This window comes from Lathamus discolor, chromosome Z (genome assembly GCF_037157495.1).
Source record: "Lathamus discolor isolate bLatDis1 chromosome Z, bLatDis1.hap1, whole genome shotgun sequence".
Classification (NCBI taxonomy): domain Eukaryota; kingdom Metazoa; phylum Chordata; class Aves; order Psittaciformes; family Psittacidae; genus Lathamus; species Lathamus discolor.
In genome coordinates this window covers 6,297,408-6,320,945 of record NC_088909.1, presented here as the reverse complement: position 1 = coordinate 6,320,945, position 23,538 = coordinate 6,297,408, and the positions used below count along the sequence as shown (strand labels likewise).

The 23,538-nt window shown below is 42.3% G+C and overlaps 1 protein-coding gene across 2 annotated transcripts in view; it reads left to right on the top strand.

The window, feature by feature from the left end:
• CMIP (c-Maf inducing protein) overlaps nucleotides 1-23,538 on the top strand; it is a 139,578-nt gene that overhangs the window by 65,251 nt on the left and 50,789 nt on the right. For both annotated transcript variants that reach the window (XM_065661544.1, XM_065661543.1), the window contains exons 2-3: nucleotides 7,883-8,008; nucleotides 19,764-19,814. In XM_065661544.1, the coding sequence (XP_065517616.1) occupies nucleotides 7,883-8,008; nucleotides 19,764-19,814 (177 nt within the window). The remainder of the gene's footprint in view (nucleotides 1-7,882; nucleotides 8,009-19,763; nucleotides 19,815-23,538) is intronic.

Here is a 23,538-nt window from a genome sequence, read left to right as displayed (position 1 = left end):
AGAACTTTACTGTGAGGGTGACTGAGCATTGGAATAGGTTGCTCAGAGAGGTTGTTGCGTCTCATTGCCTCGCGAGTTTCAAGAGCCATCCGGACACAATCCTGAGTAATGTTGTTAAGGGTGACCTGACTTGAGTAGGGAGCTTGGACTTTCTGACCTCTGATGGACCCTTCCAACCTCAACCATTATGCAATTCTGTGAAAGCAGCTTTCATTTCCAGCTCTCAGGGCTGCCCCTGTTAAAGTACTCATTAAAGGGTGGCATTTTAGTATAGCATACATTGTGTCTGTCTATGTGGTGTGAAATCCTTACACACAACTCTTTCTGCTCTGGTTTATCAGTGTTTGATGCATTTCATGGCATGTGATATGGCTGCTTTATTGAAAGGGAATTGAAACTAGAGAGCAGCCTTGACTAAAGAACAGTTTGTGGATGTGGTTTTGTTTTCTGTCACATCATCGTTGCTATGGTGACTTAGCAAAGATCTGTTTAGCAGTCAGTAGATGTTTCATGTTCTGGGCAAAAGTTAGGGATTTTATAATATTCCTCTGTCAGTCATTTCACAGAAGTACATGTGTGTATAGTCTTCGGCAGTAAGTCACTGCTGCTCTTGTTACTTACTGCTGCTTCTGAAGAAGATGTGTACCTAGTGTGTTTTGGCTCATGGGGTCCCTTCCTGAATTAACTTCAAAGATGGATAAGTAACCTACCTGTCTCATCAAGGTTAACAGGTATTTCTTCCCCAGAGGGGATGTCGTGTAGTGCAGTGATAGATGCAGAGGGATGGAGAGCATGAACCCTGCTAAGGAATGGTCCTTATGGTCATGCAGTTTTGGAGGAGGAGGAGGATGCTTTTGGAGCTGATTCACATAGTTGGAGTCAGGAAGTCTGAGCTCTTTCCCACATCCCTCAGGCTTCTCATGTCACCTAGGGCATGATCAAGAGGATGATGCAGCTGCAACCTTAACCTGAGGTTTTCTTCCTCTGGGTTGGTGAGGGGATAGGAATTCTTCTGTTCAAGTTCCTGTGTTCACTGGGAGGGGCTGAGGGCTGCAGCTCATGTTTTTATTAGCATGTTTGCAGTGCGTGCTTGGGGAATTGCTGCCCCAAGCAGAGGCTCTCCACCTTGGCAGGCGAGTTGGGCCAGCGCCTGAAAGTCTCTTGTCTGTCAGGTTGTGTCAAACACAGCTCCCTCCTCTTCCTGCTCCTGATCACTGGTCTGAGAGCAGCCTTCCTGCCCATTGGCAGTGACCTGGTGGATTTGGCCCCCATCTTGATGGTGAGCTGTGGTCAGCCTCCAGCTCTGCATGGGGTGCACCCTGCAGCACGTTCTCATCTCTGCCAGCAGTGGCTTGAAAGTGGGAGGCAAGGTTTCCCATATAGGCTTGACCTCAGAGAGAGGTTTTTGGACATCAGCACTGCAACTGATAGAGTGTTCAGTGTTCCTGGAAGTCCCAGTGGGATTGCTTTTGTTATGCAGAGATAGCCAGAGAGAAGGGATTGATTTCTTACTGGCTTCTTAATGGGATCATCTTGATGATGAGCATCTTCAGAAAGTCAATATACATGTTTTATTTTACACCAGAAATTAAAATAGCTCCATGGGTAAAATAACCTGAACACTCAGAAGCGCCCCTTCAGCTGGCTTTGAACAGTAAAAGAGAAGGATATCCTAATTAAAATGAAACAAAACAAAACCCTAGTGAAAACTATATGCACTTCAGCTAAATAATGACATTTTCCATATGTCACGGTACATATCGCATAATATGACATTATTTTCCCTTCCTGCTTCTTAATGATGAAGTTCTGTGCTTTAAACTTATTTTAGATCCGAATCAATTTGAAGTCCTTCCCTCTGCTGGTGTCTGCTGTGCTGATTTCACAGATTTTGTAGCTCGCATGTCTTAATGTTGAGACCAGAGTTTTTTTTATCAGCTATTTGAGGAACAGTTTTGGCCTGTCCATTTTCTATAGCTCCACAGAATTGGTAATTCAGGCCCACTGCAGATTAGAAGGGTTTTTTTTCTCCCTGCACAGTTTGGGGTAGTCTGTTTCTTACTGGCAGCTCTTACATTTTTATCAGTTTGGTAAGGTTAGTTAATGCGACAGCCTCTGGTCTTACTTCGCTTAAATATTTAGAGGAAAGAGATTTATGCATATTTTTGCGGCAAAGCTAGATTTGGTTGAATTTCTCTTGAATTTCTGAATTGGATTCCCAGCTGGTATAAATCAGTGAAGTTCCACTGAAGCCTTTTGGATGATCAGCACAGGTGGGGATCTGGCTTTTCTCAGTTAAGTTGTGTCACGAGCTGCTTTGGACTGAGCATATGACAGTTGCTGATGTATTTTTGTGTAGAAGAATACGGGATATATTTCTACTATCTTTTATCTATGTGTAGCCATAAATACAGGTGTGTGTGTACATGTGTACAGACACATACTGGCATGGATGTTTGTAGACACAGTCACTGCACACAAACAAATGTAGGAAAACCACTCCCTCTTTTTCCTATCATTAATTACGCACTAGTACATTGTAGGCTGCAACTAACATGGATGGGTAGAGCCTGAAGATTCGGGCTTCTGTGTCCAAATTTGTTTCCATGCATCAAAAAGCTGCAAAACCAACCAAAACCCCACCAAGCAACGCTACCAAACTTGGAAGCACTTTGGAGCACAGCAGCTCCAAGCAGAAATAATTCAGGTTCGCCCCATGGAGAGATCCGTTCTCCACAGTTTCCCTAGATTAAGCATCTGTTTCACCTGATGTAGTCATACTCACTATGAGTAGAGCAAATGAGGTTTTTTGCTATGCTTCAGCATATGAAATCTCCTACATATTGTGTGGAGTGGGAAGGGAATGGTGATGATGGGCCGGCTGGGGGTCCGGGAAGTGTGATGGATTAGATGTGGTGTTGTTCCAAGGAAGCTCAGAAATTCCTTTGTGCAGCTTTGGGGCAGGGTTGGGTGTCTCCCAGCCATTAGTCTTTCAGCCTTTTTTCTTATCACATCAATCTCTGGGAGATTAACGTTGACTTTACACTCTTTCAAGTCATTCTGACAAGTGTGCATGGCAGTAAATTCTTCCATATCAAGAGTGAGACAAATTGTGCTGCGCTGCATGTTATGGCGCAGTATTACTAATTGTTTAACTTGATAAATGTTGCCTGATAGGTTATGGAGTTAATGAACAAAGATGTTAATTGCCCTTATCTGAACTAGCTGTGTTTGCAGGGACGTTGTCTGGAGCCATGGATGTCTCCTAACAGAGATTTATTTGAAATTGCCCATTGTTTTCATCAGTTTCAGAGTCCATTGCCCTTCATTGTGCTGACTGAATAGTCTCCACCCCCGTCAAAGTTTTGAGACCAATCAGCTCTTCCTACATGCTATTCATCAGGACTGAATCTTATTTGGGTATGGAAAACTTGTCTGTAATACAATATGCTCATCACCCTGGGCTACAGCAGCGTGGCTCATTCTTAAGAGCAGCCGAGAAAGAAATAAGCACCTGTCAGCAGAAGAGCAAGGGTCTGGAATACCCCATTTCCCCCCACCATCTGGAGTATTTAATTGGGAAAATCATTCTTCATTGTTGCTGTGTTGGTGGGAGTTGTCAGTCTAAATATGTTTTAATGCAAATAACCATCTATGTTTGTAGAATCTATCTTATCTAGAGACTTTCTTTGGAAAATACACAGCTGAAGATTTAGTGCATTATTATATGAGTAAGTGCATACAAGCCCTGTATTAACAATAGACATCATGTTTATTCTTTCCCTTTTAGAATTTCCCATGAAAGCAAGTAGGCAGATTTTTGCATTATTGAGTAGTCTGCTGCTGCTGACTTTTTCCCAGAAACACTAAGGGAAAACTATCCTTTCGTGTGAGCCTACATGTTCTTGAAGTTTTGGGAGCACTGGATTCCCCTAAGATTTGATTTATAGTAGGTTTTGGTTTGTGGCTATTCTGGTACAAAGTTGTTTCAAAGCTGTATGATTAATAAATCTTTATGGAACTGAAAAAAGATGGAGTTCTCACTGAGGTTAAAACATACCTGATTTCCCAACGGAGAAGTTGCATGTTTCGTTAGGAGGCTAAAGGCTAATGTGAGGAGAAAAATGTTTCCTTGACTTAGGGTTTTTGTTTGTTGTAATAATTTTCGTCTTCATTTATGGGTCTCTTGCAGAACATGTTCAACAGCGAACAGCCAGAAGTTAAAACTGCAACTGTAAATCTGTAAGCTGACATACGTAGATACTCTGGCCAAAGTTTCCAAAGTCAGGATTAATTTTGTAGAGTGAATGAGAGCAGTGCATTATCTTGCTCCGTTTGATAAATTTCAGACCTTGCCAAGAAATATAAATATCCATTCAAAACTGATAGCCGTAAAAAATAAGAATTATTGTTATTTCGAATAAAGGCATTTTCAAGAGAGCTTCATGTATCACTGCTGAAAGACGCAGTGGGTTTTGACTGTCTCATATTATTAATTAGACTGAAATATTCAGATCCTCACTGCTCACTCCCTTCCTACTGCTGCCCCCTAATTTTTGTTAGCCTACTAGTTTCTGGTTCCCATTGGAACTGGGGCCAGAGGAGCTCAAGTAATCTGTCAAAAGCTGAATGGGGGCTCCCCGATGGACCTGATGCCACAGCCAGGCAAATACTTGTGTGGGCAGAGAGAAGTGGCTGCATGGAGGTGGGAATGCTGCTTAAGACTAGTATTGATGATGCCGGATGCTTTGTGGTGACCCGCTGAGGATCTGTCTCATTTTTGGTGTTCTCAAGTCTCTGAATCCACATTTCTGGTCTTGTGTTTTGTTTTAATTTGAATTTCCCATGGAGCAACCTGGGGGTGAGGATGAAGCTACGAGGGGATGTGTGTGCAAGCAGGACCAACAGGAATATGAGAAGGTCCAACACTTGCACTGCTTATTTATCGACCACAATGATTCACCGTGAGCTACGTTTGCATACCTGAATGTCAAAATAGCCTGTGTTTTAAGAGGAGCCAGTGACTCAGGCTGTGGTTTTACCTCAGGCCATTTCCTGATAAACGGCTGAACTGTGCTTGGTCTTGAGAAAACACAACTGGGGAACACTGCTCTGTCCTGCCTCCATGTGTGTGCAGGGATTAGGGAAAGGACACCGTTGTGTGGGGCTGACCTTCACCTCCTTGGTGCTGTGGTCTCTCTGTGAGGACCACCATGGCTTTGTGAGGACAGGGAAGTCTCAGGTCTGAGGGCAGCTGTTTCAGCTCTGTACAGCTCTGGTGTGTGTGGTTGTCAGTGTTTGACACCATCTAGAGGAGGAGCTTTCAAGGAGCTCCACGCAGTGATAAATCACTTTGCTTTAGACTCCTGACTGCAAAACCGAGGTGAAGCTGCCTATAGCTGCTGTTTTCAGAATTGAAAGCAGTTCCTAGAACATGGTATTTGTAATGAAAACAGAAATAGTGCATATGATGGTGCTTATAGGGATTAAAGTAGAGTTGAGCTATTAATTTTTGGAATAAGATGGCAAACAACTTTATTAAAGCTTTATGTATGTTATGGCTAGATAGAAGGTATGGAAGTGGAATCATATGAATGCCTTATCAACTACCTCATTGGCACAATGCTTTCATTTGGAGAGATGAGCCACCTGCGTAATTCTGTGTAGTCTTCCCACCCTTTGCTAACTGCAGAACTCTGTTTCTCCATTCCCCTTAATGAAAAGGACTGTCCTCTGAGAAGGGGTTTATACCTGGGATGAAATAACTTGTGTATGGCTGTGATTGAACTGGATCAGTTGTCTTTACTCCTGTTTAAATGGATATGTAAGGTATAGAAGAGGCTTCTCTTGGGAACAGACTCTGTGAGAATTCTTCAAATCCTCTTTGAAGTTAATGGAGGGTATTAAGGGCAGTCAGCACCTTCAGAGAGAAATTTAAATTGCTTTGATTCATTTCATTCCATATTTGCGTTGGCTGGTTCTGGATTTCTCCCTTCTCCAGTCTTTCAGAGCATGGTTTTGATAACTTTTCCTCCTGAGCATACTAGATTTTATGCTGGCTGTTTTCATATTTTTCCCTGAGTGTTATAATGCTGATTACCGAAGGATCTTGGGCCTTTGGCTTCCTGTGAAAACGAGATAATTACTCTCCAGTAGGCAATGCATGACGTAGAGTATCAGCGTTAAGCCACTGGGATTCCAGTCACTAGTGTAGAACAATATTGTGGGTAAATGAATAAGCAGAATTTTATCATACTTCCTGCATAACAAGGTTTCCATTAAAGAGACAGTGAATATTGTTTTCGCTGAGGGCTGGTGTAGAATGAGCACTGCCACTACAAACATTACTGAGAAAGGTATTAAAGTTCAGTTCCCTCCCTTACTGGGGTTTTCTTGCTGAAAAAAGCAACTGACTTTGTGCAGCAGCAAAGGTGGATGACAGGCCCTTCACTGCATTTTGGCAGATGACGTTATGGCCTTATGAACATGTATGAAGTGTATAACTTCAAAGTACGATTCCCAGATGCACCACCTACTTAACTTATGGAAGAAAGCCGTACCAATTAGAAGCAGACACGTTCTAAATGCAACTTGCTTGTTTCACACTCGCCCCCAGGAATCCTGTGTTGTGATTTTAAGAGCCGGCCCCGTTTGACCCTGAAATAGATGTGGTTTCTCCCTTGCCTTCTTTATTTCAGGGCTGTCGGTTAAAAATACTGATGTATTGGGCACAGTGGGAGTAAGTTTGAGAAGTTTTAACTTATATGTAAACTAGTAATAGTGAGAAAATAATTCATAAACGTGATGAGCTTTATTCTCTTTCAAGTCATGTCCAATGCAAAGGGTTCCATGTGGTGGGATTAATCATTTTTGTAAAAAAAGAGTTTCTCTGCCATAGCAATACTGATGTGTTTGCTTATGCTGTAGCAAAGTGGAATAAATGACATCTTCTAGGACCTCTGGTAAATATTCAAATTACTTGAAGACTTGCGTAAAGTATGGTGTGTGTACGCATACTCAATAGATACACGCTATATCTTTGTGTATTTACTTACGTTTAGGATATAAGTTTATATGTATTTGTGTACATACATTGATGTTTCAGGTTACCTCAGAGATAATTGTACTTCTGTAATGCCTAAGAATTTTGGGGGTACTGATAAAGAATTTCAGGTTTAGGTTTGTTTCCTTGCTACCACCAATTATATGTTGTATATGTGATTGCAAAGTTACTTATTTATCTTTTAATTGTGACTTTCACTTTAAACTGGGCATCAGCAGTCTGTGAAGGAAACCGGTACTTACATATAGGCTATGATGAGTAGGTTGGTTGCTCTGCATTTGCTTGAGTCCAAAAGCTGAAGGTTGAATCTTTAGAGCCCCAAGAACCACTTTCAAATGTAGCAGTCTAGATCTTGATGATGTGCTTGATCAACCTTGCAGCCAGAGAGAAGAACAAATGGAATAAAACTACTTTAATATAGTACACTGCTATTCTGTATGTGTGATTGAGGCGCTTCTTCATGCACTGGTAGCACATGCATGGCCAGACCCCTTCATGCTTCCTTCAACTTGAAATTAGGTTCCATTGATTTTGTGTCCAGAACAAATGCAGTTTGACATTTTTGTATTTCGGGCACCTCGGTCTAACCTGGTTTTGTTTTCGTGTGAGTAATCTTAACACTTGAATGAGTTGGATGAAGGTGTCTGGATGAATCTGTCCGTTGAATGGCCTTTACAGGAATTTTGCTTTCCAATTAGATATCTTGGAGATACTTTCAACACCAAGAATAACTTCGGCAGTACTGTTCTTACCTTGAAATTGTGAAACTTCTGATGACTAATTAAGCAATTTTTTCCCCTCTCTTATGTTTTCTTGCAGCCAACTGGGTACATGGAAAACTCCATTTCCTACAGTGCTATTGAAGACGTTCAACTGCTCTCCTGGGAGAATGCCCCTAAGTACTGTTTACAGCTCACGATCCCGGGGGGTACTGTCTTACTGCAGGTACAGTAAACATTGAAGTACAAATTTCTTTCTCTCTTACTATGAATATCCTTTAACTTCTGTTTGCTGTGCATGAAATCTTAACTAAAAGGACTCAGAAAAGACAGAGAACTCGATGCTGTCAAATTATCTAACCACCAGAAAATTTGCTCAGGGTGATAAGTCTGAAACTCTTCATGTCATTTGACAGTTAGAATGGAAATTTTGGGCCACAGCGATTAAATCTTCTTGCTGATTTTGTGCATCATTATAATACTCTGTGGAAAGGGACATTGATGCGGGCCTGGAACAATTGTATTTTTACATATAGTCCTATTACTGCACGAAACAAGTTAAAAATGTCATCCTTCAATTCATATAGGAAACCCATAACTTGCACTGATTCTGACAGGTATCTTTTTAAAACAGATACCTGATCTTCACTGGAAGATACAGTACATTTGTATGGATGTCTACATATGCTGGTTCTCTTAAGCGTGATTTTCAAACAGAGCGCACTGTGTTTATGTTACTCCAGATTTCCTCATCCACTTGTGAGGCTTTGTAAGACTCCTTAGGTCACTGCAAGTTTTAGAGACAGAAAAGCACTCCACAGCACTGAGCTTTGGAGCTGCTTTCAAGTAGGAAAAGAAAAGCAATTGAAAACCCAGCTGCAGTGCCCCCAGAGAACTTTGAACAGCCATAACGCAGGCTGCGTTGACTCCAACTTAACTCTTACCATAGTTCTTCACATTGTTTCAAAGACAGTTTTACATGTTACCCTTTGGGAATTTACTTTTTCACTTAAATATACAGCCATCACTATTGCAGGTGGGACTGTCAAGAGACTGGGTGAGCAATTTCTGCAGGAAGTGGAAAGGAAAGATCAGTTTAAGCTGTGGATAACTCATGAAAAATCAAATAGGATTTTTTTTTTTTCTTGAAAAAGTAAGAATCACTCCAAAGGATTGATTTTAATAGAGCTTGTGTACTGGGATGTGTACACTCAAACATTGACTATACCACTTTTGCACAAAATGTAGTCCAGTAGGTAAAAAGGTAGGAACATAGTGAATAATACCCTCATGACTGTGATGACCATGCCTGCTGGATCCTTTGTCCAAGAGAATCATGGTACACATTGTACTGATCCATGGTGCACAGTCCAGTGTTTAATCATTTCTTAGTGGTGAATTGTTTGCTGGAGCCCTTGTAGGGCCACAGCGTATGTGACACCATCTGTATCTAGAGAGGATTTAGTTAAAGCTCTTCTGAAGTGACTTTCTTCATGACCTGCAGATCATGAGAAAAATAACCCAAGTGGTGTCAATTCAGTAACCCAGCGGTAGGTGCCAAGCTGGTCTATGTTTTCCATACTATAGACTTCTGTAGAGACATGGAACAACAAACTTGTCTCTGCATTCAGAAGCCAATATGACTAACACCGAGTCATGCTAATATTAGGTCCAGCTCTCCTTTGCTTTCATTTCAGACAGGTTGATGGGTCTGTCCATACACAGAGCTGTTTAGCAGCAGCTCAGTCAACACAACACTTCAGCGCTTCACATGGATCCTGTGCCTGGGGTTTGGAATGTCAGGAGGTTTTGATGATTTTCAGCATAGCAAATTCCACTCTGAAATGCTTAGAGGTGTACGTGGGAACGCTCGCGGGCACATCCTTTGTGAAGTGTATTTCTGGAGCTCCGCTTCTTTTTCTTCACTGTTGTAATCCTGTGGTTTTTCAGCCCTGCAAAAGGATACTGCAACCATTCCCCCATTCTAATCCCAAAATGGTTTAGTAAAGTATGTTTGGGATGACATGAGAACATCTAACTCTCCTGATCTATAGGTGGTATTTGTGTGTCTTTCCGCATGTCCTTGAAGCACAGGCATGTGCCTCATTGCACATGGAGCCATATATGAGCACCTCTGCTTGGTGCTTGTTGAGTTTCTGTGGCTCAAAATGACTTACCAATTTTAAGCATTACTGGGGGGGTGTAGGGAGTCTGAATTTCAGACAGGCTACTGCAAGTCCACCTATGTCCTGATTCTGTGGTGTGAAATGCCTTTACTGTGTGTGACATTGGGGAACACAGGAAGATGAGCCATGGTTTCCCAACAGCTAGATTAGAGTCCTCATTATTGATGAAATCTTCTTTGCCCTATCCATTAACTGAATTAATAAGAAACTCATTTGTCAAGTGGATGGATGATTTTGATATTTTTCTTGTGATAATTTCGACTGGTTTTTCCATAGATTTCTTTAGTGGCTAGCATTTATGTCTGTATCTGTTTCAACAGCTGAAATAGTTAGACCTGTCTTTGCAAATACCCTAAGTATTCTGTAGTCTGTGGTAGCTGCCTTTATGGGCCTGCTTAATAGGAAACAAGATAAAAGTTGGAACCCACAGCTCCCTGCTGAGTTTAAAGGAAATTGGTAGGGTGTGCGGACTTTAATCCGGAGCAGCCTGACATTTGTTTCTTTAAATAAAAACCAACAAACGGAACGCACAAATAGTTACATTTGTGAGAAAGCAACATCTTAGCGTGGAAGCTTTGGTATTTTCTTGGAAAAGATCCGTGTCTTTATGTAACCTCATAGGACTGGCGAAAAAAGTGGAGTGAGCTGGGCTTCTGTTATGTTCCTTGCTGACTGGCTGAGCAGACTGGATCAGGTTACATTAGAACTCTAAGGGAATTTCAGCATAATTGAAAATACAAACTTTGAAAGTGTTTTTAGTATGACTTGGTCTTCGGTAGTGTCTTGATTCGTCAAATGTGGTCAGGTTAAGGGAATATAAAAATAGTTTTCCCTTATACAGTTGTAATGCGTATTCAAAAATCCAAACCAGTACTAAAAGTTATGTTTAGTATACTTAAGAGATCAAGATGCAAAAAACTTGATTTACCAAGTAGCTGAGTTCAGCTGATGTTCTCCAGTACATGTAATAGAGTCTAAGCATCCAAAAGATGAGCTGAGGAGCTGAGAAACAGAGATGCCAAGAAATTAGTGCTTACATACTTCAGTTATTTCCAGTGTTCCAAAAGACTTCAACATGTTTATGGGAAATGGGGACTTCCGATCTTTTACAAAGTCATTCTGCCCTGCTAGTCGGAGCAGCGGCATTCTCTGATGTAATGTCCAACTCTGGTATGAGGAAGTGTATGATAGTGGAACAAGTCGAACTGGTCCAAAACACGTACTGTTTCTGAAGTGTGCTTTGGTAAAATCTGTTTGTTTTGTTAGTTTGTTTGTTTGTTCCCAAGGTAAGGTCTCGATCTAAATGAAGGTTAGATATAGAAAAACATTTAAATGAACAGTTTCGACTTCCCCCCAATTTATTTAATATTTCTGATTAATATCAGTTTCATATTATGGCATATGTTTTGCACATGCTGCATCATAAATTCTTTAATAGCAGGGGATACTGTTGGCGTGGTTTGACATCTAGGGAGCCTATACGCCTGTCAGCAAGACCTTGGTGCCAGGGAGGGTTTTGGAGCAAATAATCTTCAGTGCAATCATGGGGCATGTGCAGGACAGCACGGTGACCATGCCCAGTTAGCATGGGTTTAGAAAAGGCAGGTCCTGCTTGACTAACCTTATCGCATTCTATGACAAGGTGGCCCACTTAGTGGATGAGGGGAAGGCTTTGGATGTTGTCTCCGTAGACTTTAATAGAGCCTTTGATACCATTTCGCACAGCAGTATCCTAGAGAAACTGGCTTCACATGGCTTGGATGCGTGTGCTGTTCGCTGGGTAAAACCTGGCTGGGTGGCTGAGGCCAAAGCATGGTGGTGAATGCAGTTAAATCCAGGTGGTGGCTGGTCACAAGTGGTGTTGCCCAGGGCTCAGTAGTGGGGCCAGTTCTGTTTAAGAACTTGAACAATGATCTGGATGAGGGGATCAAGTTGGGTCACAACAACCTCTTGAAATGCTCAAGGCTTAGGGAAGAGTGGCTGTAAAACTGCTTGGTGGGAAAGGACTTGGGATTGCTGATTGATGGAGCTGGACATTAACAGCTTGTGCCCAGGCAGGCAAGTCAACAGCATCCTAACCTGCACCAGCATCAGTGCAGCAGCAGGGCCAGGGCAGTGGTTGTGCCCCTGCACTGGGCACTGGTGAGGCTGCACCTCGAATCCCGTGTTCAGTTCTGGGCCCCTCACTACAAGAGAGACATTGAGGTGCTGGAGTGGGGTCAGAGAAGGGCAATGGAGCTGGTGCAGGGCCTGGAGCCCAAGTGTGATGGGGAACTGCTGAGGGACCTGGGGGGTTCAGATGGAGAAGAGAAGGCTCAGGGGGTACCTGATCACTCCCTGCAACTGCTGAAAGGAGGACAGAGTGTGGTGGGGTCAGTCTCTTCTACCAAGTAACAAGTGATAGATTAAAAGCAGATGGCCCCAGGTTGCACCAGGGGAGGTTTAGGTTGGATACTAGGAATAATTTCTTCATGGAAAGCATTGTCAAGCATTGGAATAGGCTGCCCAGGGAAGTGGTTGAGTCACCAGCCCTGGAGGTACTTAGAAGACCTGTAGATGTGGCGCTTAGGGAGATGGTTTAATGGACTTGGAGGTGTTATGTTAACAGTTGGACCTGCTGATACTAAAGGTCTTTTCCAACCTAAATGATTCCATGATTCTGTGACCAACACAAGAGTCCATGTTCAAGTTCTCATTCCCCCTGTCTGCTGTCACCAAGCTCTATTTCTGGCTCATTACTGCACAGTAATGAGTCAGAGAAGGAAGAGTGCCATTACCTTTCCTTACATCATCCTGATGTCCTCCCATAGCAATACTGACCCATGCCAACCTATTTTAACACATGAAATCTGACAAGCAGCACCGGAGGTGATGCAGCTCCTCCTAGGAAATCAGATCATGATCAACAGGATGTGTCTACCTGGGTTTCAGAGGAGGATTTGGTTCTCATGCAGCAGTAGCTTAATCTGGGCTGGGATTGCATCGAAAAGGCATCTTTGTGCCTGTGCTTCCCACTCAGTGTTTGTTGCTACAGCACAACTGTCTGAGCCACAGGCGTGTTTTACTGCCTGGTGTTTGGGGATGCCCATTGTCCCTTGTGGGAGTCACAGTCAGTTTTGGGGGAGCCATGGACAGTTTTCTAGGCATGCTAGGGACTTGTGTTTCCTTTCCTCCTGCCAAATGAGATGTTCCCTGGTCCTTCTGATAAGAGGCAATCAGCTCTCACAGGGTGTTATTCTCTTCCCTACAATTGGCATAGCAGGTGTGAAAAAAGGTGTTGCTGAAGCTGGCTTGTAGGCCACAAACTCTAAGGCCAGGAAACAGGAGCTAAATTTAGCCTTTGAAGAAGTGTGTGAGCTCTTTAGTAATAGCGGGGCTGAACTTCTGCTCTTCTGCCTTCCATTTTTAAAGCACAGTGTTGATTATGGTACTGGGTGGATGACTGTGGAGAGGATGCTGCTACTGACAGTGACATAATCGGAATAACCTTTTGAAAGACATTGGAGAGAACTTCCAGGGTGTCATTTCACGACCTGCTTAGCACCGCTTGTAGAGAGGGCCCCAGGATTTTGGTGTCTCAGGCACGACAGTACTGCCTGCTTTCCCATGGTGCCCTTTCTTCTGGATGGGTCCTAAATGCCTCGAAGCCACCCGTTCCATCCGTATGGCTGGCGTTGCTTTATTCATTTGTTGGCAATCGAGTGTGGTCAGAAGGAAAAACAAACAGAGCAGGAAGCCTTGACAAGCACAGCAGTCACACGTTCAGCTTGGTGCTCCAGCGCACTGTTTTTGCCAGGGAGTCCCCACAGTGTTTCCACTCCGTTTTTTAGTAATGTTTTATTTCAATCTCCTTGGAGAAACCTGGCTTTTGTTTTAAGTGCAAGTCCAGCCGATGTTGCTGGTGTAGAGAGATCATGCCAGGACCAGAACCCAGCAGAGATGGGTATTATTTTCAAGAGGAAAATAGCATTTCTAGCAGTTACCAGCAGCTGTTTCTGTACCTTGAGTTAAGCCAGAAGAGTGGCAGATTTCACAGGCCTGCCTGTGTTTTGGGGGTGCATCTGGAGTTTGCATCAGCAATATAAAGGTTTTGTAGTCTGCATGAAGCAGCAGTGCCATCAGGGTTTGACTTCCTGCAGCCCCGAGCTGCTCTGCTGTTCCTGTGGCTGATAATAAATTGGTACAGAAAAGCCTGCAATATTTTATGGGTCCCACTAATGAGTATCAGCTGGAAGAAACATAACAAAATCCTATCCTGCTAACGAGAAAGCAAGCAAGGGAGAGAAACATAGAATGAAAACAGGATGAGTTAAAAACAAAACAAAATCTGGATCATCAAATCCCATTTATTGCCACATCTTTTCAGAGGGCAAAATCCCTTAAAGGGTACGTGTGAAGGACGCTGTTGTAAGGGAAAATCTGGGAACTTTTTGCTACATGGACAAGCCTGTTCTTGTATCTTTCTGAGTAACACACATGCCAGTAAAAAGGGATGGTGTAGCGCTAACTTACTGTTAAAGGAACTTGGTAGCATGGCATGTGTGGTAGAAGTGACAAGTTTTCTGCTGATGCTTGCTGCTGTAGAAGTTTTATTACCAATGGAGCTGTGAGCATGTTAGCTAAAGGTCTTCACCATCATTTCTGGAGTGGTTGGTTTCTTGCAGAGTTTCAAGTGTTCTGTTTCTCAGCAGCACACAGGTTCCTATTTTGCCTCCTCCTTGCCTGGGTGGAAATCACTGCAGGGGCTGTAATGCTGGCGTGAAACAAAGTGTTCAGTTTCCTACGTACGTGAACAAGAAGGAAATCTGCTTTTAAAAAGTTTGCTGCTTATTAATGAAGAAGTGTATTTGTACTCATTGACTAAGAAATGAAGTAGTTTGGGTGCAGAGAAAAATACTTCCCCTTTTTGAGCAGAGATGTAAATTTACTCATGTTGACCAAAGCTCTGTGTATGCTGACATTTAATCTTTTCCACAGTTTTGCTCCCCTGAGCAGTCTTTTTGAAGCTGATTAAATTAATCCTATGAGTAAACTTGGTACTGGAGCTGATCCCAGGTGGCTTTTGCTTTCTGACTGAACATTTACACCCCAAAAATTAGACTATAAAATCCTTCAGAACACAATTCCAGGAAAAAAGGGTATTACCTACAGTAGGCATTCTTAAAGTAAATATTCTTCCTCATTAGAATAATAATAAGTAAGCTACAAGTAGTCTGAATCTTCTTGCACTTCTAAGAGTTTTGCTGCCACATTTTCCTGTTCTCTACAGTGCTTTCTACAGTGTTGTCATTGTGCAAAAGCAACCAGAGGGCTTGATTATGCAAGAAGCTCCCATCAGTTTATACCAGGTGCCTCCCTCTACCCTTCTAAAGCCATCGCATTTGAGAACAAAATACTTAGCAGAATTGTGGCCTGAACAAACAGACAGAAGGTCCACATTATTATTTTCTATAGATATGCTATAAAGTCTCCATGGTGATTCATTCCTATCTCATTGACTACTTGTAGTAACAACAGGTAAAACATTTCTAGGTTGAATCCTTTTTTGAGTAGAAAAGGTAGCAGTAAGATCAGTGGTGTAGAACTGGATGCACTGTGTGGGCAAGGCTGAGAATAAGAACAACTTTCCCTGTGCGGTCAGGATCCCTAAGGAAAGCCTGTTTTAAAGTCTTTTGTGTCTCATTTTCTCCTTTTTATTGTACCCTAGGGCTGAATAAATATAGTAGGCTATGCCCTCAGCTGGAGTACAAAAATGTAAGTGTCAATTCCTAGGAAGTGATGACTTCAGTGCAGAAGTGCTAGGCTCCAGGAGTGCACATCAGATAAGATTGTAAATGTGTGTGTTCAACCCCTATAAATGAATTGTAGTTTCCTCCACTTTTTTACACTTCGGTGCCCATTGCTCCAAAATGTTCTATGCACAATAACGTGTATGCTTGAGTAAGTCACTGTGTGCAGAGGTGGCCATCATCTGGGCAGATGTCTGGATGAGCACTGACAAGAGCCTGGTGGCTCTTCTGTCGTCCTGGCATGCTTCGAAGCTCACGGTTCTTTGGGTAAGAAAGAAATACTCCCTGTGGTCCCTTTCTCAGTGCAAGCCTGAAGAAGAGGAGGGAGGAACAAGAGATGCTGTGCAAGAATGAGCTCCTTGTTGTCCTCTGCAAAAGATGCAGCATTTCCTGCACATCACTGTGGTTTTGCAGCGTGATGGAATCAGTCAGGCGGAAGGGTGCACTGGAAGGATTAGTCTTGGCTGCCTGGGAGAAGCAGGGAATGACGATGTCAGACAGCTCCATGCAGATAATAGTGGTTGGGTTAAATGCATTCAGTCTATCTCTAGTGAGCACTGTGGAAAGAATGCTGGTGAAATGATGCCAAGTGCCTCGGACTGTTGAGTTCTAATCATTAATAGAAGTGTGGGGATTCCCTAAAGGTTTGGTTTTCTGCTTCTGTGTTTGCTTTGTCGTCTTTGTCTTTGTTTTCATTGGAAGTGGTCTTGAATGACAACCCACATTCTGAAGGGTTCTAGTTTGAGAGTGGTTCAAACTCCTAACCTAGATCCAGATGCAAGTTTGGTTGGTCACGTCTCGTTTACGGTAGCTAGCACTATATGTAGACAATGCTTGGTCCCACGCCTCAAACCTGATCACTTTGCTAGTTTGACTTTTTGAATGCTTTTCATATACTGCTGCTGTCAAGCTAAACAAGTCTTTCCTCTGCTGGTTTTGGTTTTGCCTTTTACAACGTTCTTTCTTTTCTTGTCCAGACCACTTGTGGTTCTACCTCTGCCTGATGCTGTTGTCCTCATTAAAGTTTCTTGTCATCAGTTTATGTAAGGCTCCAGTTGGTTGCACAATTTGTCTAAACATAGTGTTTGCTAATTCTTTGTAGTGGTCTTACAGTCAGTAGCTGCTGACATCCCAGAATCATAGAATCATAGAATGGTTTGGGTTGGAAAGGACCTTAAGATCATCTGATTCAAACCCACCTGCCATAGGCAGGTAACCCTCACACTAGACGATGTAGCCCAAGGCTCTGTCCAGCCTGGACACTTGAGCACTGACCAGGGATGGAGCATTCACAGCTTCTCTGGAGCATTCACAACTTCCAGTGCCTCACCACCCTTACAGTAAAGAATTTCTTCCTTATATCTAACCTGAACTTCCCGTTTCAGTTTTAACCCGTTACCCCTTATCCTGTCACTACAGTCCCTGATAAAAGAGTCCATCCCCAGCATCCCTATAGGCCCCCTTCAGGTACTGGAAGGCTGCTATGAGGTCCCCACGCAGCCTTCTCTTCTCCAGGCTGAACAGCCCCAACTTCCTCAGCCTGTCTTCACAGGGGAGGTGCTGCAGTCCCTGATCATCCTCGTGGCCTCCTCTGGACTTGTTCCAACAGCTCCATGTCCTTTTTATGATGAGGGCACCAGAACTGCACACAATGGTCTAAGTGGTGTCTCAGAGAAGTAGCAGAATAATTAGCAGTTCTCAGCAGTTCCCATTTAGGCTTTAGCTTTTGTTCTTACTTTAGACTTCAGTGCATTTTTGGTTCAAATCATGTAGTGGTCAGACCAGGGACTAAATCAGATGGACATTTTCCCTGTTGGAGACAAGCACTTCATCTCCCTAGAATATTTTGGGTTTCATCATTTTAAATAGCAATATCTTAATTTGCATAGATCATATATACTCAATCTGCACATGTTTTTTAAGAAATTACTGGATGCGTAAATTGCACTATTATTCATGCTATTTCTTTGTATACATATCCAAGCCTACAAAAGCTTTCAGCTTTACTTATTCTTTAAAGGGCTTTGAGGCTGGCATTTGAAATGAAGGGTTTTTTGTTTCCGTCCATGAAACAGTTTTCTTAAAAAAAGAAAATTCCATTCCAAATTGATTTTTTCGAGGAAGTGTGGAGGTTTTTACAAGAATTATGTCTGGACAAATATAGAGAATATCTAAGCGTATTTACTTCATGCATTCTGATTATGTTAAAAATGTTCTTCAGGCTTTTTGTGGCAAATTATTTTTGACCTTTATTATATTAAAATATAGTGTGAAGTATATTGAATTGAACTTAAATTCTGTAATATGGAGATAAAAGATCTGTTTTATCATAGAATCATAGAATGGTTTGGGTTGGAAAGGACCTTAAGATCATCTAGTTTCAATCCCCCTGCCATTATCTGTTACAAAGCACACATATACAGAAAATACTGTGTAAATAACGGGAAGAAAATGATTGAATTTTGGCAAACCATGAGGATCTGCACTCTGAAACTTTTCATAGTTTTTCATTCCATGCAGAGAAGGGGAAAAAAAAAGAAAAGGAAGTTATGGATTTTTTGTCTATTTGTAGCAAATTCATATTCTGATAAGTCAGCATTCTTTATGAAATGGGAAGTTTGTTTTTGATAAACTCTGTGGTCAGCCAAGATTATTTATCATAGATTTACTCTGCTTTACTGCCTAGAGATCTACTGGAGGAGCAATAGAATCTCATTATTTCATAAATAAATAATATGTAATACATATCTAAACAAGCATTATTCCATTTAATTCAGAGAAACCAGGCCAAATTTATGTCACCAAGACATCAGTATCTGAGCTTGAGATTAAACATGGTTTTGGTAACCATTCATCATTTATACTTCCAGCATTCTTGCCATTATCAGTGAACTGAGCCAGTGTCAGGAAATGAAATGCATTCTATGGTGTGGATTTTGAATACTTACCTGAAAAGGTGTTGGGCAGTGAAATTTCATGGATGATGCTGTAATTTACTGGAAGTATGTGGCTTTTAGCTGGTGAGGTACCTCGCTATTTGTTTTTGTTTGTTTTTTTAGTGTGAATTTACACGCTATCCTGTAATTTTCACTGGTTGTGTGAAGTGTTTTGAGTTGTGAGTAAAAATTACCCATTGGCAGCGGCAAGGTAGAGTTGGAAAAGCCAAAGGGCATCTCTACCCACTCAAATACTTCAAGCTTATGTCACCTTGTTAAGGCATGCATATTTACGTCACTGTAGATGCTTTTATATTTTTTGATACTGAGCCTTTTGACCTTTGGGAGTGTTGAACTATTCCTTTCATTGGCTACGAACCTGGCTTCACACTGAGGGTTTTTGGCAGCTGTGCTCAATACGGACAAAAACGGGCGATCACTGGGAGTGATTATTGCAACATCTATGCCATTGCTGCAAGCAGTCTGTGCATGTAGCTGCGAGTCTTTCTGCGTGTGCTACACTTTTCACTCTGTTTTAATACCCCTGAAAGGGCTAAGATGTTGTTTGAATTGCCTCTGAGGCCAGCTGAGGAACAGGACTAGAAGGGAAAATAGTAAATGGATGCCTTGCCCCCTGTGTAAAATGTCAACCAATCTCCTTACTCTGCTCCCGGTGGTTAATAGCAAAGGCAAATGTCCTGCAGACGTTAAAGATCTGACCAAAACCTCTTGAAACCAGGGAGGATTTTTCACAGTCTTTAGGTTGGACAGTGTTTTATAGGTGGTTAATGTTTTGTAAGGTTTTGGTTCAGTGTTTTACATGTGCAGCAACATCTTCCGTGCTTTCTGTGGAAGTAAACCGGTTATAATGTAAAGTTGTAGCTTTGAGTGAAGATTTGCCTTCACTCTGAGGCTAGGGGTGAAGTTAAACAGGGTCATAAAGTTCAGAAGAATACGGTGAGTGCAGCCGCATTGGGTTTAGGGCACGCACATGGATGATTTGTTTAGTTTTGGCTGGGTGATCTGAAACTGGTGGAAACTAATGATTCTGTAACTTTTGTTTGTTACAGGCTGCAAACAGTTACCTGAGGGATCAGTGGTTCCATTCTTTGCAGTGGAAGGTAAGTTCTGCGCTTCACTGTCTTTCTTGTCTGCCTCTACCTTTTAGCATTCCCTATTCCTTCATTATTAAGAGCCCAGAATAGATAAAGTCCTTGTCTTTCAGAAACCCTAAATTAGGACATGTATGCAGTTTCTACTTGTTTATGACATGAATGAAGTGTACAAATTAACTTGTTATATAGCCCAGCTTTATCAACACGATTGGCTTCAGAGATAGCTAGTAAATACACATTTAAACAGTATAGAGGATGATTTTGGTTTTGCACTATGAAGTATAATACATTACAGAATGCCTACAGCCCGATCACATGCTCTGGACTCCGAAGATAGTTGGGGGTTTTGTTTGTTTTTCTCTTTTCCGGAGAAACTAGGGAGAAAGGGTGTCTTTTAGAGTTGCTTACTGCAAGTAGGATCAATCTGTTACACATCAGTCTGTGTTTATGCTTTAGGATGATTTTGGTTTAAAGGCAGTTTTGATTTCAGATGTCTTGAGCCCTTTCTCATTTTCAGTGGGAACAATGGGTTGATTGCCCTCGGTAGGGAAGTGGATCACAGTGACAACATTGTGTCTCAAAAACAGTGCATTCCTCATTGAGAAATGTAGCTGCTGACCTTTGGATGGAATCTGTATGCATCTTTGATGCAGCTGGAAACAAGTTTTGGCCAGATGTTGCATGTGGTTGTCCTCTCCTGTCTTGTGGTGGGAAACACAAGCAGTAGCTTTTCAGCTCAGGACTTGTCCTTGGCAGGGCTCCAGTGAAGCTGGCCAGGTTGGCTGTGTAGCTTATCAAGATTCCAGCCTGCTGACAGCAGCCACATGTGAGAATATAAGTAAGTCCCTCCCACCAAACTGGTTTTGTTGTAGGTGTGTTTGATAGTTGCAGAACAGTTGTGTGGCAAAACTACAGCATTGGTGTGCTTTGTATAGCCATCCGCGTGTGGCAGGATCATACTCTGAGCGGATCCAGGTTCTTATCAGGAAAAGCCAAGTGTCAAGATCTTTTCCAGACCACTGGCATATTCTCCAGCCTGTTACCCTGATTGCCTAAATGAGTGTGGGACCAGAGTGCTGATAGGAGAAGGCTGGGCTGTGGTGTGGCACTTTATTTTGGCCTCTTGACAGTATCATTAACACAATGCCCAGCCAGTCTTGCTTTCTTTGCAACTCCTGAGGATAACAAAGAGCTTAAAGCATGCAGAGACAGTATCTCCATGTGGCCGTTATTTTCCCTCCTGCTTTGGCAGGCAGGGATGATCAGAGAAAGCATAGACAGAAATGATGCTGGAATGTCTTTTTCCGCCTCAGCCCCAGCAAGGATTGTACAATGATGTGCCGATGGCATGTGCCAGCTTTGCTCCTGCAGTGAGGGGAAAATTTGGGTCGGAGCTGCAACTCTGTAAAAAGAGGTAAGGAGTGGTAGAAATGCAACCTGGCCTCACACCCCATCAATTAAACTGTGGAAAGAAAGGAAAAAAGAAAAAGCAAGCCTAGACAGAATGACCTGGCTTGCTCACATGCCTTTCAGTCATGGAGAGGGAGCTTTGCTCTGTGGGAGTTGTTTTTAAAGGAGTATTTCTTAAACTTTCCAATGCTCCTGACGAAGCCTCTCATTTTGGGAAACTCTGAGTAAGTTAACTTGTTGCAAACTAGAATTTATTTTTGCTTCCTTGCTTCCCTCCCCACCCCCATTAAGTTCGTTTCTTAAAAACAAGTGAAACATTATCTTGATTTGAAAGACCTTCCCTTTACCGAGAATAGCAAGTAGCTTTTTCCCATAAGAACAGTGACAGGGTTTAGTCACTGCCCAGGTACTTTACACTAATGAATTCCTTTTTGCTATAATGGACATAGTTCTGATGGGTTTTGTTGCTTAACAGTTCAGAGGAAGAGCACCTGGTAGCTTTCTGCTCTTTACTTTGGTTGACATTTGGCAGGTTTAAGTGAGATCACAGCAGAACTAAGAGGCAATACAAGCAGTGTACCTAAGAAGGGGAGCAGGGTGCAGTTATGTGGTCTACCTTAGTGAGGTTTATCGCTTTACTGGTACCATAGCCTATGACTTTAAGAGCCAGGTGCCAAGATTCATCTCACTCCCTAATTTGTATGGTGTGATGATTAAGCAGGTAGTGAGGGAACCCACAAAAAAAAAAAAAAAACACAACAGGAAGCCTATTCTTCTGGAATGGGTCATTTACACAAAGCACCAGCTGGCAGGAAGATCGCTGCAGCTGTATTGTAATTGGGTGGTTGTGCTGATGAATGGTATATTTGTCCAGTGGTCTCACAAATAATAGGTCAAAACATTTCTGTGGGCATGTAAAACACAGATGCAAACTGGTGCAGATAACTGGAGCAGTTATTCAGGGGAAAACATTCAACAGAGATGCACATCCTAATTTTCGTACTTGTGTGGTGGAAGCACTGAGGGTCTCCAGCTGAACCCAGAGCCCCACTATAGTAGTAGTATAGATGTTGGTGGAGCAGGAGACCTTCACTTGGCTGCCCTGCCCAAAAAAGGCTGGAGGAACCCATTTGACAGATAGCAAACTAATATTGTGAGAGTTCCCAGCAGTGGGGATTGCCCCTCCGCAGATCACAGTTGTGGGAGCAGGTTCTTATTCTGTCAGTGTCCTTCTGGCTCCTTTTCCTGTGCTTCAAGCCTTTGGGAGTCAGATGCTGCATATAATCTGAGCTACCTGGAAAATGGCTGGGATGAATAGAAGTGTTGTTAAGTATCTGGGGAAGCATTTAGGTTCAGGCACGTACTGGTTATCCTTTCGTCCCGTATGAAGGTGCTAAGGTTTGTGAGAGAGCTTTTATGTAGCGCAGTTTTAAGGACTAAGACACTGTGGGAATTAAATTTGCCACCCAGCACCCTGGAAATATTTTTCTGTTCTAGAGACAAACATTGAAACAAAAATCAAGAATAATTTTTTTCTGCAATCCTGAGAATAATAAAAGAGATGCTGCAGATAAACAGGAATAAAAGAAAACCAAGCACATAATTATCCATGTTTTAGATCCAGCTCCAAGTGGTTTTATGTGTCATCCAACTAACTAGTTGGATGACAAGATGCTTACACAGCTTTTCAGATGTGACTTTCTCCATGAATGCTGGGCTCATTGAAGGAAGCATGGATGTAAGAACAGATTGTTCCTTATGTAGTTATTTTCTCTTTGGGTTTTCCATTTAAACCTTCTTATGAAGGGTTACTCATAATTCCTCATTTAATCTGGATATCCGTGTGTATCACAACTCCTCAAGGATTATTGGCCACCCTCGCCAATTTTTAGAAATCCTGGTTTCATTCAGGTTAGGGCTAAACCAAACTGTCATTGTCTAGAGCATAAACAGAGCATGTTAACAACTCTCCAGATTCTCACACAGAAACAAATCATTAATCCATTGTGTAAGGAATGTTCCTTTCAACCAAGGAGGTTGGATTGAAACCATGATACGTAATCTTTGGTATTTGGAAGCTGATAAGTCATAACCGTGTATCAGTAAAGATAACAACGCTTTCTGTGAATATACAAAATAAAGTAACACGTGCATTTCATTGCTCTTTGTGGATCTAGGCTAGATACAGTGGTCACCAGTTACTTCTGTAGGGGTTGAACACAGGTAAGCTTGGCTTTGAGGGGTACTGTGACTTGTAATTTTAGGACACACACAAGAAAATGCCTACCTACCCTTGGCATTTCCCCAGAAAGCATCTGTC